The sequence below is a fragment of the Lithobates pipiens genome, unplaced genomic scaffold (assembly GCF_037356315.1).
Source record: "Lithobates pipiens isolate NorthernLeopardFrog02 unplaced genomic scaffold, aLitPip1_a1.2 Scaffold_23, whole genome shotgun sequence".
Classification (NCBI taxonomy): domain Eukaryota; kingdom Metazoa; phylum Chordata; class Amphibia; order Anura; family Ranidae; genus Lithobates; species Lithobates pipiens.
In genome coordinates, this window is record NW_027507785.1 from 214,375,156 (window position 1) to 214,393,898 (window position 18,743).

Here is an 18,743-nt window from a genome sequence, read left to right on the forward strand (position 1 = left end):
TAGTACTTTGGAAGAGGCCTTTAAGTTATTGATCCGCCGAATCAAAACGGAGCACGCATATATCTTAAAGGTCTCCCATACGTTACCACCCGACGCCGTCCCTTTGTTTATTGCAAAAAAACGACGCCATTCCTCCGCTAAGTCATCCTGCTCCCCCAGTGCCTTTAGCCAAAATGGGTTGAGGCGTCAGGCACGAGGTACCACCTGCTGGGACACAGAAAAGGTTGCCCAGCATGGAGCATGATCTGAAAGAGATCGTGCGTGGAACCCCGCATCCTCCAACTGAGGAAGGAGAATGTCCGACGCAAGGATGTAGTCAATGCGGGACATAGTGGAATGTGTGGCCGAGAAACATGTAAAGGCCCGGGCCGTAGGGTATTTATGTTGCCACACGTCAGACAGCGAGAAGTCCCCAAGGGTGCGACTCAGCCTAGATCCCATCTGGGCCGCAGGGGCAGTACCACCATGCAGCCTGTCCATACTCGGGTCAAGGGCCAGATTAAAGTCCCCAAGCCAAATGGCAGGGGTGCCCGGGTATTGGGCCATAAAAGCTAATCCCTCAGACACCAGACCAGCAGAGTACAGGGGCGGTATATACAGGGCTAAGATAAGGTGGCGCCTACCTTGCACAGTACAATGCAAGAAAATAAATCTCCCCTGGGGATCAGTATGCATATCAATCAGGTGAAATTGTAGTGTTTTGGCAATCAGCAAGGACACCCCCCGGGAGTAAGGAGTATGGGTTGCGTGATACGCCCATCCAACCCAGGGTCGCCTAAGAGCCAACTGAAGCTGGCCAGTGACATGTGTTTCTATCAGCGCTATTATGTTGGCCCTATATGTTTTGAGACAGGTAAAGACTGCCGTGCGTTTAAGCTTATCCCGGAGTCCCCTGACGTTCCAGGTCAAGAATTTAACTGGAGCCATACAGCAACAAGGAACAGTCTATTCACAAGGAGGGGCAGGCTAAGCACCAAACGCGGTCTCACCCCACGCCCTCCCCACAATAATAAGTGCGTTTTCAGCAATGCATGTAGTGACATTTTTTGTTGTACCATAAACTCAATAATCAAACTCCTACAACAGAACTCAAATTCAAATCCCCTCCCAACCCACCCGCCCCCCACCCAGCTCTCGGCACCCCCAACTTTGCCGGAGCATGCACCCCCAACAAGCCATGCAGATGTCCGCACCCCCTGCAGAAACAGTGTCCAGTGCAGCCTACCTCCGCCACCTGGAACAGCTATCTCTCCAGGAGGGCAGACATAACATGGCGCTACACACAAGGCGAACACTCGCTGTATCAGGCCCCAGGAGCGGCCGCAAAAAACCCAGAGTCGCGGTCCCCGCCCCCGGTTCCATGAAAACAGTTAAACAAGCATCTGCGAGCAGCAATAGAGACAGCAGTAATAAAAATTTTGTTAAAGAAACAGCAAAAGGAAAAAAAAAAAACCAAAAGGAGGGGGGAGAAAGCAAGAAATCAGGAAAATACTGGAAAAATGGCAATATAATTAGCAGAAGTCAGTAGCATACGTCCCAGCTAGGTACACCGCGGTAACAGGAGATCAGCATACATGAGGACCGGAGTCCGCCGTCACTGGGGGGGAAGGCCAACAGGAACAGAACCATACATGCCAGGGTGGGCTCAGTCAGGGCCAGAAGGCAAAAAAGGGGGTGAGCAGACAGGTCAACACCGTGACACCCGGCACACAGGGACTAAGCGGACGTTACCAGCCCCCGGAAAGTATCTGCAGAATAAGGCAGGCTGGGAATTTAGGGATCGGCAGTTCACAGCAAACAAAGCCACTACATTAGGTAATAGTCAGGGCAAAAGAGAACACAGGTTCCGGGCCTCATGCAAACCGCCATTAAAGTTCGGTCCAAGCAGAAACAGTAATCCGGTGTAGTACCTCAGAGAGCCCACTCCAGGCCACTCACTAGGCCCGACGGTTCCGGTCAGCCTCTTGCCGGTCCAGCCACTCCATCGCCTGCGTCGGGTCATCAAAGAAATGAGCGCGGTCCTCTCCCAAGCCCCGCAGCTTCGCCGGATACATCATGGCATACTTCAAGTGCTTAGCCCTCAGCCTCCGTTTAACCTCAATAAAGCGAGCCCGTTGCTTCTGGACCTCCGCAGAGAAGTCCGGGAAGGCCATAACATGTCCTGCACGGTAAGGGATATTACCCTTCTCCCTGCTCAGGCGTAAGACTGCATCACGATCTCTAAAGTTCAACAGTTTGGTAATAAGTGTTCGGGGCGGTGCACCCTCCGGTGGGCGCCGCGCCGGCATACGATGTGCCCGCTCCACGACAAAAGTAGTAGAGAAAGCTTCCCTACCGTACGTCTGGGCCAGGAGGTTCTCGAGAAAGGCAGGTGGATCAGAGCCCTCCGCTCCCTCCGGCAGGCCTATGAAACGAAGGTTCGACCTGCGGGATCGATTTTCGAGATCGTCATGCTTCTGAGAGAGAAGGTGAAATTGGCGCCTCAGCTCTTCATGGGAGTGTTGTAGTGGATGGAGCACGTCCTCCGCCTGGCTAATCCTGTCCTCCGTCTCCTTCACACGATCCTTCAGCTTGGACATGTCCTGTCTGATGAGGGACACGTCCACCCGAATCTCCTCGATTTTAGTGGTAAGGGAGGACTGGCAAGACGAGATAGCCTCCAGTACCTTCTCAGTGTCGTTCGTCGCCGGCGGAGGGGAAGATGCCGAGGAGGCGCCATCTTGAGCTGCCTCCCGATCCTGTCTGCGGTATTTGTCCAGGGAGGACATTGCCGTGCTGTTCTTTTTGGAAGGAGACATGGCGAACTTGATGCTAGGGTCTCAATCCGCCGATTCCCGTCGGTATTTAGCTGTCGCCGATGCACAGGATAGGTATGCAGGATAGACCGAGAGCGGAGCACAACTCACGTGCGACCTACTCCATCACCGTCCAGGCCACGCCCCCCATGGAGTAACCGTTTTTACTGTTTTTTTGTTTGGTTGCGTTTTTGCCTTGTCCTTTATACAGTACGTATTCTACAATTTTCAAGGGACAATCAGATTGTAATTTGTGTGATGATCACTAGTGTTGATACTTGACATGAGGCCTGCTGGATGTTCAATGGTGAGTCCCCTATATAGGCCAGTGTCATATGTAATTTAGAGCAGTATAGCGGTTAGCACTTCTGCCTACCTAGCAGCGCTGGGGTCATTGTTCGAACCCCAACCAGGACCCTATCTGCCTGGAGTTTGCTTGTTCTCCCATGGGATTCCTCCGGATACCCCAGTTTCCTTCCACATTCCAAAGACGTGCTGGTAGGTTAATTTGGCTCCTGCCCAAATTGGCCCTAGTATGTGTATGTATGATTGTGAGTTAGGGACCTTAGATAGTAAGCTCCTTGAGGGCAGGGCTGATGTGAATGTACAATATATGTGTAAAGCACTGTGAAAATTGACGGCACTATATAAGTATCTGTAATAAATAAAATAAAGCAGTATTACCCTTCTTCCCTAGCGATGATCCTGCAAACATACAACCTGTGGAAGTTTCAGCAACGATTCTATAAAAGAAATACACATCAAAAAAAAAAAAAAAACTCTTTCTACTTCTCTGTTAAAGATGTTAAATTTATACTGCAAGAACAGTCATGTCCATCTCCATACACACCATAAAGCATTCTGTGTTAAACACAACTCGTATCATCCAAAACAGTCCCATTGCACACCAGTGTTCCCCCCCCCCCCCCCCAACCAAACATCTTCATACAGCCCTTAGACATAGACCCAGACAACACTTACATGATGCCACTACCGTTTCCCACTGCTTTGTCTGCAGGCTCTTGGACACCTTGAATGTTCACATACAGGTCTCTCAACTCCCGTCGTATGCAGCGCACTGCTGCTGAAATCATGTCCTTCACCATCTTGCAACGAGATCAAGAAAATATGGTGCAGATATTAAGCTTTTTATATGCCATAAATAAATGGAAAAAAAAAAACTTGCTATTGTGCAACTCTATTTTTTGCTGAAATCAGAGTGAAATGTAAATGATAATGTTTAGAACAAATGTTATGCATGATTTCATCAGCCAGTGATGTTACTTAAATTAATAATAGGCTAAGATAGCACCAAAAAGCTCAGCAGAGTTTAGACATGTATCTGGAGGCAAAGTTGAACCAGAACAGTAAAAATAAAGATAGCCATGCACTAGTAGAATTTGGTTTGAAAATTTTCATGTTAAGATTTTCTAATCTTTAGTAGTTTAAAACGATATTCCTTTTTTCACTACAGTGAGAATAAAATTTGAAGATGCAGGATGGAAATTTTTCCATGAATGAACAAATTTCTAGGGCAGGCCACAGATTTCAATTTCTTTCCTGCAACCACGATTCCTCCAACACAGACAGTGCTGACGGGAATCCCTCCTGCCGAGCAATTGTCTGCTACCGGCAGGGGAAGCCGTCTCCGCCGGGAGAAAAACAGCAATTATTGCTAGCGGCCACTAGCGATAATCGCAACTGAATCCAGCATACTGGTTGTACCAAAGTTCATCGATTGAGCAACTTGGTATATTCAGCCTGCCCACACACGGTCTAAATCTTGGGCGGTTTAGCAGAAACCATGGAAGTTCCGAACCGTCTACTGGCCGGCCTAACAGTCCATTTTGTTTGGGAAAGTTCATTCGCTCCAAAATAGAATGTTAAAAGCAAAATGTTTTTGGAAATACTTTCAAATGACATTCGTCAAATGATCGAATATACAGTGGAGAATTTTCCTATAAACGTTTGAAAAAAATATATACTGCCATATTGGCCAGCTTGGGAGTAGTCCCAAAAACAGGAGCATCAATGTAAAGCAGCCAAAAGTCACGAAGGGTGATTTTTGGTAGCTCAATCGGGCCTTCAAAATTGTCTGCAGCAAACTGCTAAGAGTATAGATTGATCTCTCATTGATGGAACAGATTTCTCCTAATGATGACAGCTACAAAGTAGAATGTAGTAGTGGTTGTTTGCACAAAACTGCTGCATTAGCCTGCCATGTGTGATTAATTGTTGTAGAAGTATATAGCCATCCTATTAGAGACACAAGTGCATTCTCATAATGTGGGCACTTATGTAGCAGTGCCCAAGCATAATGATCCCGGTCAGACTTTCTTCTATTCCAACAAGCTGTTCTCATTCATCTATTTATGTAGCCTGGTGAAAGTGGCTTTGGCTGGACTAAAAGATAAATAAATAAGATAGACCAATTAACTTTTTGGTAAACTGAACATCTTATACACATACACACACACACACACACACACACACACACACACACACACACACACACACACACACATTTTCCATTAAAAACTATTACAATCAAAAATTGGGGATAATCATTTCTTAAAAAAAATTAAAAAAAAATTACACAAAGATGATACAGACCTCATAATAATGTGAAAAATGTGCTTATTATACCAAGACAATTTTTCCACTAAGTAATGTGTTCCTAATAAAAAATAAAAAAAATAAAGTAGCATGCTTAACTCCAACCACATACTATAGCCTCTAAATGGAAAAAAAGAACCTCAGAGCAAGTGATACTACTGCTTTGAAAATGTTAGAAGCCCACTTGTCACCTGCATTTGTGGTGCACCGCAAATTATTAATGGAATTATTCTAATATGGGATTTATATAGAGCCAACAGTTGTACAGTGCTTTACAGCATGAAGGGAGACAGTAAAGTTACAATAAAATTCAGGGAGAGAGGGAGAGAGGGAGGGAGAGAGGGAGAGAGGGAGAGAGGGAGAGAGGGAGAGAGGGAGAGACTCCTGGAAGCCTACAATCTACAGGAATTGTAAAGACTCGCATCACTGCATTTACACAAACACTATATAGGAAATGCACACACTGACCTTGTAGGGAAGAACTCCAGCCACATAGGCCCGTCCATAGATCTTTGTGACAGTGCCTCGGTCTGTTAGATTGATGGGCTTCAAATATTTTATAGGAGATACTCTGACTAGTATTTCCCCTCCTCCACGTGGGTAGTAACCCCTGCAATTAAAAAAAAGTTGTCAGGACCAGATCAGAACTAATCAGAACACCATACCAGCCAATATGTTGTTTTCAATTTGATAAACAGATCAGATCATTATAAAAATCTTCATTGATTATCTATTTACAGATATGTATAATATATACAGAAGACGTAAAAATCCAATTACAGTGAGGGGAAAAAAGTAAAGTTTGCCCACTGACAAAGAAATGATCAGTCTATAATTTTAACCGCTCATGCCGATATGCGTCGGCAGAAGGGCACGTACACATATTAACGTATCTGTACATTGCCCTTTAAGGCGCGGCATTGTGAGCTCTGTGTGATTGCAGGTCTCGCGGACTCAGTGTCCACGGGGACACCCACGATCGCCTCACAGAGAGAGGAAGAACGGAGAGATGCTGATGTAAACAGGTTAGTGACAGGACACTGATCACATCTCCCTGTGATCGGGAGCGGTGATCAGGGTCGTGTCACACATAGCCCAGCCACTCACACCACCCCTGTTCGAAACACTCCCTAGGTCACACTTAACACCTGCAGCACTCCCTAGTGGTTAACCCTTTCACTGCCAGTCACATTTACACAGTAATCAGTGCATTTTTAATCGCACTGTCCGCTGTATAAATGTGATGATGTTCCCGCCCATTATGATGTCACAGTCCCAGCATCCGGTGATGTCCCTATATAAGTCGCCGCGTGTCCTGTCATTGTGACCGGAGACAGCGACGAGGCAACATCTCCAGAAGAGAAGAGAAGAACAGAAGACGGCGGCAGCGGCGACAAAAGACCGCTTGTAAAAGAGCTAGAAGAAGGCACGGTGGCCCGGTAAGAAGAACCGAAGAGGGGGGACGAGACCCCCGAAGTCGGAAGAAGAGGGCGGCGGCGGCGAAGAAAGCCGGGCTCCCCCGCTAGTAAAAGAGCTAGCAGAAGATAGCGGAGGAGTCCGGCGAGAAGACCCCCAAAGATGGAAGAAGACCCCCGGAGCTGTGCAATAAACTATTTTAAATCTTGTGTGTTGTGTTTTTTTTTTTTTAATTTTTTTCACAGGTGAATGGGTAGGGGTACATTGTACCCCATACTCATTCACATAGGGTGGGGGGCCGGGATTCCGATAAGCCTCCCGCAGACCGATAACCAACGGTCAGGGTTGTCGGGAAGAGGCCCTTGTCCTCATCAACATGGGGACAAGGTGCTTTGGGGTGGGAGGGCGCGGCCCCCTTCCCCAAGGCACTCTCCCATGTCGAGGGCGCACGGCCTGGTCCGGCTCGGGGGGGGGGGGGGCGCTCGCTCGTCCCCTCCCCCTTTCTTGGCTGGCCGGGTAGCGTGCTTGGATAAGGGTCTGGTATGGATCTGAGGGGGGGCCCCCACGCCGTTTTTGCGGCGTAGGGGTTTCCCTTTAAAATCCATACCAGACCTAAGGGCCTGGTATGCTCCTGAGGGAGGGACCCACGCCATTTTTTTTTTTATTTGGCGTGGAGTTCCCCCTTGAGAGCTCATTCTCTGATTGGCCACGGCAAAAGTCACCTGGCCTGGGGCGACTTAAAGTCGTGTTGTAAGTTGCCCCAAGTCATGTTGAAGTCATGTCCAATATTAGCCAGAACACTAAAAAAGCAACAACCCCCAAGTTACATAGAGAAAATTGTAAAACCAAATGGGGAAATTACATATGACCCAGAGGAAATATCTGAAACCTTCCATACATATTATTCTAAATTATACAATATAAAAGATGGTCAGGAACATCAGGAAGGAGAAGACAAAAGGGAGAATATACAAAAATATGTAAAGGAAATGGCTATATTTAACTGTTTAAAAGAAAAGATGGAGGGGTTGGAGGGAGAAATTACAACAGAAGAAATTCAACAGACTATTAAAGAACTTGTTCTGGGAAAAAGTCCAGGCCCAGATGGGTATACAGCTAGATTCTATAAGTCATTCAAGGATCAAATAATACCCATACTCAAGGAAACATTTAACTCTATATCTTTAGATCAGCCATTTGCGATACAAGGTACAGAAGCTCATATAGTATTAATATTAAAACCGGAAAAAGATCAATCACTATGTAAAAATTATAGACCCATATCGTTGACTAATTTAGATATAAGAATATTCTCAAAAATATTATCCAAAAGAATAACGGCCATTATCTCAAATAATATAAGCTTGGAACAAACGGGGTTTATGAAAGGGAGGGAGACAAGAGATAACATCATTAAAACATGCACGCTTATTGAATACACTCAGAGAACTGCCATCCCTACCTGCCTACTGGCTATAGACGCTGAAAAAGCATTCGATAGGGTGGGATGGCAGTTCTTAGAGGAAGTATTGAAGCAAACAGCGATGGGACCTAAGATGTTAGGAAGGATCATGGCCCTATATAAGAACTCAAGGGCTAAAGTGAGAGCAAATGGGATATTATCAAAGTATAGAAATATATCAAATGGAACCCGACAAGGGTGTCCTTTATCACCACTTTTATATATTATGATGATGGAACATCTCATGGAGGTTATAAGAATAAACAAAGATATTACGGGGATAAAGGTCAAAGGCAAAGAATATAAGATGGCTGCTTATGCAGATGATCTTCTATTATATATAACCAACCCTATAATTACTATACCAAATTTAATAAAAGAACTTGAGAGATTTGGTGAAATTAGTAATTTTAAAGTAAATTACGATAAATCTGAATTAATGAATATTACATTAGAAGAGAAAGTTCAAACTGTTGTACAAAAGAATTTTCCATTTAAATGGAAGCAAGATGCGATAAAATATTTGGGAGTATATATTCCAAGAGATTTAAAACTCTTGCAAGATATGAATTACAACTTGGCAGTTCAGAAGGTAAAGAAACTTCTAGGCAAATATGATAAAATAACCCACTCATGGTTTGGGAGAATAAATATTGTAAAGATGGAGATTTTGCCAATTATGCTGTATATCTTTCAAACGGTACCCATTATACCATCAAAAAAAATTTTGAAAGATCTGAAAGAAATGGTAGAAGGCTTTGTATGGGCACATAAGACCCCTAGAGTAGGTAGGGAGGTATTAATTAGAACGAAAAATAATGGTGGATTAGCATTGCCTGACTTTTTTAAATATTCACAAGCTGCCTCTTTAATGAGAATAATCGATTGGCAGCATAATGAAAAAGACAAGCAATGGATAAAATTGGAGGAAGACATATTAGGGGCTAAAATAAAACACCAGCCATGGATAAAACCTAAGTCAAGACCAGAGAGGAAGGAAATGCCTATCTTTGTAAAAACAACTTTAAAAATCTGGGATGATATGATAAAGAAAAAGCAACTATCATCCTTAATAGGCCCTATGACCCCTCTATTTGGTAATCCCGAATTTAGTCCAGCTGTAAAGGATAATACATTTTTGAAATGGAATATGGAAGAACATGAGCGGATAATACCAATCCTAAATGATGGAAATATTCCAACGTTTCAGGAATTGGGGCAAGAGTATAAAAATAAATGGTTTCAGTACTTACAGCTGAGGGCATTTATTGACCCAATAAAGATAATGATTAATAGACCACCAACCATATTTGAACAAATAGCAATGAATAAGGATAAAGCAAATAAGAAATTAGCTAAGATATATAACCTATTACTTCCTGGTGGGGATATTAAAAAAATAGCAGGAATAAAAAAATGGGAGGAAGAAATAGGGCAGGAGTTGACAGAGAAAGAGTGGGGAGAGGTATTTGAAGGAATATATAAAACACCCTTAGCTATTAAATATCAAGAAAAAAATGATAAAATTCTATTAAGATGGTATAGAAGCTCAGTGATTATGAATAAAATAAATAAACGGAACTCTGAATTATGTTGGAGATGTAAGAAGGAGAAGGGTACTTTAGAACATATTTGGTACAGTTGCTGGAAGATAAAAATATTTTGGGGTAAGATAATAAAAATATATCAGGAACTGACAGGTATAAGAATAAATCTTGATATAAAGACAATATTATTCTCCCATACATCTGGAAAACTAAAACGAAAAGAGATGGAATTTTTGTACCAAATAACTACAATAGCTAAAACCGTAATAGCACGGAAATGGAAAAAGGAAGTAGCTCCAACAATAGTAGAGTGGAATTATGAGATGAGCGAGGTGTGCTTCATGGAGAAACAGATTAGACAAGAGGGATATGTAGAAAAACCGATGTCGGACTATTGGAAGAAATGGGAGGAATTGAGTACCTCAGGAAAAGTGTGGGAATTTATGTAAGGGAGGGGGATTGAATGGAATAGTATTGATAATTTTTTTTTTTTTTTTTTTGAGTATGGGGAATGTTTTATAATGATGTGAAAATTGAATGGAAAATTTTGAATGTATGTTTTATAATATAAATAAATAAAGAGAAATTTGAAACAAGTTGCCTCCAAAAGTTGTGTTGCCCCTGTGTGAACCGGCTCTCAAGAGAATGCTCTTAATCTCAGTTCATTACCTCTATAGAGGACACCTGGGAGCCAGAAATATTTCTGACTGATAGGGGATAAAATACTTATTTCACTCATTAAAACGCAAATCAATTTATAAAACATTTTTGAAATGCGTTTTTCTGAATATTTTTGTTGTTATTCTGTCTCTCGCTGTTAAAATAAACATATCATTAAAATTATAGACTGATCATTTCTTTGTCAACGGGCAAACGTACAAAAACAGAAGGGGATTAAATACTTTTTCCCTCACTGTAGATAAGATAGGACTGGTCTGCATTGTAGGTTTGTGTAAAAAAAAAAAAAAAAAAAAAAAAAAAATGCATCTGACCTACCTTTGAGTATTTCAGACTAAAACACATTGAGGGGAAATAACAAAAAGTGACATAAGCTTTTTGCCTGTGCCACTCTAAGCTGGGAAACGGAGCAGATCCCTCTCCTAATTTACAAAATGGCACAAACCTTTTGTTAATTAGGAGTCATCTACTTTATGATATATGCTGTATCTGTGACAGACACAGCACAGAAAGCAGTTGACCTGAATCTGCATGCTCTGGATCCCTCTGCTTGTCTTGCTCCCCAAAAACCTCACCCCTCAGCTAAGAGTGGGAGGGAGAAGGAGGGCTGGTAACCCTGCAGGCTCCGCTCATGCAGAGAGGCATGTGTGCTGGCTGCAGACAGTTCATATCCCATATACAAAGGCTGATCTGGAAGGTATCTGTGTCAGTGTTCTATACTGAAAACTGCCAAGATCCCTTTATTAACTGGACGCAGAACCCAAAGCAGTTCCTATTTTACTGTGAAGCAGAAACTGGAACAGGTGGAGCAGTGAAATAAATATTTTTTTGAGTAAACATTCTCAATGCCATACGTAAATGAGCCTAAAAAATAGTGTACGTGAACAAAAACAATCCGTATTACAATATATGTAACAAACACAAGGTTTCATTTCATTATTATTTATTAAAAATTGGTTTACCTTTTCCTAATGTCACAATCCAGCTTAAAACCAAACCGCTCTGCAGCTGGCTTAAACACCTGAATTAAACACAGATTAAAGAAAGATTTGATAAGTATTGGTCAGAATAAGTGATACATGTACATTTCTATTTACATATTCGTGTCCTTGCACTCAGGCACGTGACTGTTTGACTGGTCAGAGATACAGAACACTGTGCAGACACACAGTATGCCTCTACTTGGTAGGTTGTTCAGCCACCATGCCCTCCGACCAATCAAAGATTACCTCTGGCACACACCCCCTCCCAATCACAGCATGACTCTTGAACAGGTCCTCTGCTCAAGCACTGCATCTTGTCTCAGGCTGAACAGACTATAGAACACAGGCAATACTGTGGGGTAGAGCTGCACAATTAATAGTCAAGCATCGCTATCGCAATCTTGACTAAAGTGTTTCACAATTCTTTCTATGCAAAGAATTCTCTCTGCTCTTCTGAAGCCACAGCCCTCAAAAGAAAGAGAAAAACTGGACAATCTGCTAAGAGTCAAAACATTCTAGGTCTATTCCATAGACGTTTTTTTCTGTAAAACGTCTATGGAATAGACTTCTGTGTGTAAGTGAAAAAGGTTTAATCACTTAAACACTAAACCTTTTTCTGATATTTATTGGTCTCAAGTTAAAATAATTTTTTTTTTGCTAGAAAATTACTTGGAACCCCCAAACATTATATATATTTGTTTAGTAGACACCCTAGGGAATAAAATGGCGGTTGTTGCAATATTTAATGTCACACTGTATTAGCACAGTGGTCTTTCAAATGCAATTTTTTTTTTAATTACTTTAATGAATTAAAAAACAAAACAAACAAAAACTAACCAGTAAAGTTAGCCCATCTTTTTTGCATAATGTAAAAGATTTTACGTCGCAAGAATCGTGAGAGACTCGTGATCTTTTTATTCTAAGCAAAAAAATTGTGATTCTCATTTTGGCTAGAATTGTGCAGTTCTACTGTGGGGTTGATTTACTAAAGGCAAACAGACTGTGCACTTTGCAAGTGCAGTTGCTCCAGAGCTCAGTAAATGAGATAAAGTTTCACTTTGCAAAGACTATCCAATCAAATGCAAGGAAAAAACAAAACAAAAACAGCTTTGCTTGCACGTGATTGGATGATGGAAGACAGCAGAGCTTTCCCTTATTTACTAAGCTCTGGAGCAACTGCACAGTCTATTTGCCTTTACTAAATCATCCCCTGTGTGTCTTCACAATGTCCTGTACCGTGCCACCCACTATCAGGAATAAGTGATGCGATAGACACCATGGTTGCTTGCAATATTTGGCTGCTGCATAGTTCAACAAATGAGCAGTAAACAGTATGTAGAATAATATCTTTCAATATGCTGGCATAACTAAAGGCAAAACCTTTTTTTTATTAATTTATTTTTAAGTTTTAGATAGAATGAAGAGAGATTAAAAAACTTGTCAGTGTTTATTGCTGTCTGTGCCCCCCGTTATGGAGATTCACCCTCTCTATTTGTCTTGTTTACCATGATCATTGCAAGTAAAAGAAAATTCCAAATTTTGGGTTGTCCCCAGAGAAGTAATAGAGGGGAAATCTTCCAACTGGCGCAGTAGTTCTAGTGACCTGAGGGTCCTCAAGGAAATCCACTAATTTGCAGGGACTTACTCTGACATCCTGTTTGGCTATGGGACAGGAAGTGAAGGGAAATCTCTGCAACAGGACACAGATGGTGAAAAAAAAAAATAACCTTGCTCTATCCAAAATGAAAAAAATAAAATAAAAAGTTTTGCCTATAGTTCTACTTTAAGCATTCTACTCCAAAAAAAATTTTACACCCTGAAGCTGTCATGCACGGAGTATGGATGAATACATCATTTTAGATCACAAATGGCAACATACTGGGCTGCAGTTAATAATCACAGAGTATATAAAAAAATGTTGTTGCAATAATACTAATTTAAATAAAAAATATATAAACAGCGCTAGCGGAATAAAGTGCTTCACATAAAGTGCCTAAACATATAAGGTGCTTTGACATATAACACCTTGTGGTAACATGTGATACAATACAATAAACCGCAATATATAACACACAGAAAATTAAAGTGCTTAAGTGCTTTCAATAGTAATTACTATTGAAAGCACCTAAGCACTTTAATTGTCAGTGTTTTATATATTGTGGTTTATTGTATCACATGTTACCACAAAGTGTCATATGTCAAAGCACCTTATATGTTATTATATCTTAATTCAGATGACATTCCCATCAACAGTGATAATTCCCCTTTTCTACAGGCTGACCAGTAGAAATAACTTTATATATGGTAACATGTCACTCTGATGGGTGCAACAAGTGCTTGGTATTGTTAGGGAGTTAACCCATTTATGGCATCATTTTTGCAAGAGTAGTGAATACATGGGTGCTTTAAAAGAAACAGTATAGGGGTTGCCATTGCGGACCTCCTAAAAATGGTAGTTGTCAGCTGTCATGCTGATCCATGGCTGATTTCACTCTGACTTTAACTGCATGCTTGCTCCAACTCAGTGAGTTGCGGTCAGCAACAACAAGCACCACATTTCTTTCCATACAGGCTTCCGGTAAAGCCAATCCTTTATTAATCCTGAGCTGTCTATACAAACTTGTAAAAAGACAATGGAGTCGATTTACTAAAAGTGGGGAGTGCAAAATCTGGTACAGCTGTGCATGGTAGCCAATCAGCTTGTTCAATTAAGCTCTGACAAAAAAAAAAAAAATTATATATATTTATACCGATTGGTTTCTATGCAGCACCAGATTTTGTACTCCCCAATTTGCCTCCTGATGTCCCAGATGTGACAAAACGCATAGGGGCAGGACTTTCAGCTTGAGCTACTTCCACCTATTGGACCGTAACATTGACACCCATGCAACCTGGAGCAGCAGCGTTTCTATACAGAATATTGTCAGATTATTCCGGGTGCCAGGATGGGCACCACACATTGTGAATGTAATATTTTATATTTACATTTGTTTTTAATTAAACAGTATTACCCTATGAGATCTTTCTCTTGGTTTTCTCTCTGTATGATGTGGATTTGAGAACCATCATGAGGATATAACACCCAGCTTGGGTGATGGTATAATACACAGCACGGCTGTGTTTTAAGCTCTCATTGACCTCCCTCGGCACAAGCCTAAGGGGTCAACAACTTCTGGTGAGTTTGTACTCATAGGGAACACTTGGAGTGGAAATTGAGGTGAAATTGCAAGGAGTACATACTAAATTTTTTAAGAAGAATTGCACAACATCGGTTTGCACTTTTTTTCTGCAAAATAGCATTTTATTTGGACTCTTTACAAAATTAAGTACTGGATATTTTAAAACTTTTATTTCAGCACTAAAGCAATTTAATTTTGATTTTAAGGAGGATTTATGCACTTCTAGATTTGTTTTTGTATTACATTTCATAGGTTGGTATGGTAAGCACAGCTCTTTTCTGTCATACACAACCCTGATTTGTGGTTGTATGCCCTGTGCTGCCCATATATTAAATTATCTGCGATTCATTGAATATTTTATATGATTTACATGACAAATCATACTTACCATTGTAGTATAGTCAATCTGTGGTGCCATCTCAGCATTTGTACCACCTTTGAAGATGAGTTCACAGGGGGATTCGGCAAAAAGGACGCAGGGGAGTGAGACTTGAAGCAGCAAGCACACACTTCTACGGGGGACAGCGAAGGGGAGAATATAGTGATCAGGAAATTTCCTTCTGTGGAGTGTAACTACAGGCATCATTTATATAGCCCCACTGAAATCAAGGATGTCATATGACGTACCTTGGGCCAAAGTGGTCTGAAAAACGTCTGACACCAATTTACATCCAATTAAAAGCTATAATAGGTTTTTAAAACATTGACACATGTTGATATGACTTTTAAAGGGGTTGTAAAAGCATAATGCATTATATGGCCTTCTGTGTGCAGCAGCCCCCCTAACACTTACCCCGAGTTCCCCCTCTGTCCAGCAATGCCCACAAGGGTCTCAGCCGTCCAGATTCTCCTTTCTGATTGGCTGAGACACAGCAGCGGCAGCATTGGCTCCCGCTGCGATCAAAGTCAGCTAGCCAATCAGGGGAGAGAGGGGGCGGGGCTGGGTTGGAGCTCCATGTCTGAATGGACACAGGGAGCGGTAACTCCGCTCGGGTGCTCCCATTGCAAGCTGCTTGCTGTGGGGGCACTGAACAGGAGGCAGGGGCCAGGATTACAAAAGAGGAACCCAAGAAGAGGAGGATCCGGGCTGCTTTGTGCAAATCCACTGCAACAGGGCAGTCAAGTATAACATGTTTGTTATTTTTATAGCAAAAAAATGAGCCTTTAAAAATAACTTTAATTATCAGGCTAATTACATAGACAGTCGATATTTTAAAAAGATAACCAGAGAGAGCAGACTCATAGAATGCTAGAAGTGGTGGTATTCCTTTAGTACTTCACACCCACAGATTTTCATAAAGCAAATTTAGTATTCCATCATGGCAGTAGATCCAGTAATAACCAAAAGGGAAACATTGCATTCCATTAGGGCAGCAGATTTCCCATAAAGCGACTACAGAATTCCATTAGGGTGGCAGATCAGCAAACCCCATAAGGCAAATATGACATTCCATTAAAGCAACAGACTGGTGGAATATGAACTTCTGATCTACAGGAATTTTGTCCAGTGGCTATCTGACTAGGATATTTCAAATAAGCAGGCTGGGTGATAATGCTGCTCCCTCAGATACAGTGCAGTGTTATAACCCTGGGACAGAAAGTGTGTTGCTGATGGGGAAATTGCACATTACCTGACTTAAAGTTGTCCAATTGCCTTACAATATTTAAAAATGCCTCCAAGCCTTGGCTAAGTGGCCATACACGACAAAGTCCGGTTACCTTAGCTGACTTATTCTACAGGAATGTGATTGTAAACCAACTATATGGACAAACCAGCCCACTAGTCTTATTTCAGGAATGTGCCATGTTCCTTAGAAGTTCAGATTGCTGCATGCAAAAGGGAATTGGCTGGGGGTTGGCCATTGTTTACACACAAATCCTACATACTACAGCTGGAGCTCGGAACATTCAGTCTCACATCAGAGCTTGCAATCATGTATGAGTCTGATCAACTGTGTGTTACGCTGTGAGAGCAGACAGGACTCCGTGGCAGAAACAGCATCTTTAGTTAAGTATTGTTATATTTTCTAATAATATCTGTATCTGTCATTACCTTTAATAAATACTATACTTATAAGCATTTGTGTGATCTTTCTTTGCATATATCAAATACAACCCCAAAAAACTTAAACGATCAGGTATACGTGACAAAACAGTTACTGGCAGGTAAAAACAAGGGAAAATGCCTGAAAAAAAAAAAATCTAAATGCCGCTACCACATCTAAAGACTAATAAAACATCAATATAATTTTTGTTCTTGGGTTTAGATGCACTAATCACACTTATTTTGCAAACACGCATTCAAGTTAGACAAACACCCCAAGTGCCGCAAAAGTCCTGCAAAGCCCAACGGTGTCTACAGTAAAAGTAGCCTCAGGCCAAACTCCATCCAGGCCACACCTTCCGATGCATTTTACCCCGCCCAGAGGGCTTAGTCATGGCTAAGCCACATGGGCGGGACAAAACACGTCAGGGCCATGGCCTGGACAAAGTTTGGCCAGAGGCTGCTTTTACTATAGACACCGTTGGGCTTTTCTGGATGTGCGGCACTTGGGATCTTTTCTTCCTGTATGTTTACACATGGAGCCTAGCTCTCCCCCAATTTACACTCCTTAGCAAAAGTCACCGGACCTGGATAGATAAAGACCCTGAAGCAGCACCCCCAATTTTTGACTTTCATACAATAATATATGCCAACTAACCCAGCTGTCTTTGTATCAGCGGTCAGTGCTCCTCCTTTTATCCTTCCAGGTGCAAAATTGATCTCTGTTGATCCAATATGAGCTTTTTCCAACTGCCCACAACACAAATCCCGAACAGTCTCTAGTCCAGATAAGTGCTGTGGCCTAGGGAGAGGACAGAAAGCATTAGGCATAGTAATAACCGCAAATAGTGGTCGTTTTAGTTCTGGGGATGTTAAGGATAATTGGAAATACCCTGTCAAATGATAACTTTTAGGTAATACTGTTATGTTTACTTTACATAATACATTTTGATGTGAAAACAACCTTTTTTACAGCCACTAGTAGTAGTCTATTGTTAAATTCCATTTACCAAATCAGATCCCAACTTTGAATATAGATCTAAGACTGAGATAAAAGGATTAGTAAAGTCTAATCACTGCACCACAAAACAGGGGTCACAGCATGCATATTTAAGAAAAAAATGTTTGACACTAATTTACATCCAATTAAAAGCTAGCAATAGGTTTTTAAAACATTGGTATGTGTTGATATGACTTTTGACAGACTAATTACATATGTATATCGAAAAATATGCACAGGAATGCAACTTTATTCCTTAGAGCAGTGATGGCGAACCTTGGCACCCCAGATGTTTTGAACCATATTTTCCATGATGCTCAACTACACTGCATGAGCATCATGGGAAATGTAGTTCCAAAACATCTGGAGTGCCAAAGTTCGCCTTCACTGCCTTAGAGCATTAGCCATCACTCCCCCCCCCCTTTACCCCCTTCTACCACAGGCCTCGATTCCCCCATCATTACATCATTAGAGTGAGTGTTGATGGGCGAATCCCTCCTCTCTGAAGGGAGCCTTTCCTGCCAGCAAAACAAGATTATTGCTAGCACCAAAATTCGCTGGCAGCGATTGCATGAAAAATAATTAAATCTGACAGGCTAAATGTAATGAAATCGGTCGATGGATCAACCTCAGTACAACCAGCTTGCCCATAGATTAATCAAATATCGCCTGGTCCCTCCTGAAATCGACCAAACTTCGATTCATTTGTGGTTGGTTTAAGTTGGCTTAGTACAAATTTCCTTTACAGATTAAGGCATAGGGACAATATTCCGCACTCACCAGCTCCCCTGCCCCTTAAGGGGTTAATGCGCCTCCACAGTGTAAGCCCCTGTGTCGCTATATAGAGCTGCTCCGGTTATCATCCAGTAGTTTCCCAGCTCCCCTGCCCCTTAAGGGGTTAATGCGGTTGAAACTGTGGAGGCGCATTAACCCCTTAAGGGGCAGGGGAGCTGGTAAGTGCGGAATATTGTCCCCATGCATGGAAATCGCACCGGTTGCAATCCAGGAAGCCACTAAGCACTG

General features: G+C 41.9%; 1 protein-coding gene across 4 annotated transcripts in view; it reads right to left on the bottom strand.

Moving 5' to 3' along the window:
• RTCA (RNA 3'-terminal phosphate cyclase) overlaps positions 1–18,743 on the bottom strand; it is a 67,425-nt gene that overhangs the window by 19,559 nt on the left and 29,123 nt on the right. For all 4 annotated transcript variants that reach the window (XM_077452829.1, XM_077452828.1, XM_077452826.1 and 1 more), the window contains exons 4-9: positions 17,379–17,522; positions 15,065–15,188; positions 11,477–11,535; positions 5,880–6,021; positions 3,777–3,901; positions 3,480–3,538 (exon numbers count right to left, since the gene is read on the bottom strand). In XM_077452829.1, coding sequence (XP_077308955.1) covers positions 3,480–3,538; positions 3,777–3,901; positions 5,880–6,021; positions 11,477–11,535; positions 15,065–15,188; positions 17,379–17,522 — 653 coding nt within the window. The remainder of the gene's footprint in view (positions 1–3,479; positions 3,539–3,776; positions 3,902–5,879; positions 6,022–11,476; positions 11,536–15,064; positions 15,189–17,378; positions 17,523–18,743) is intronic.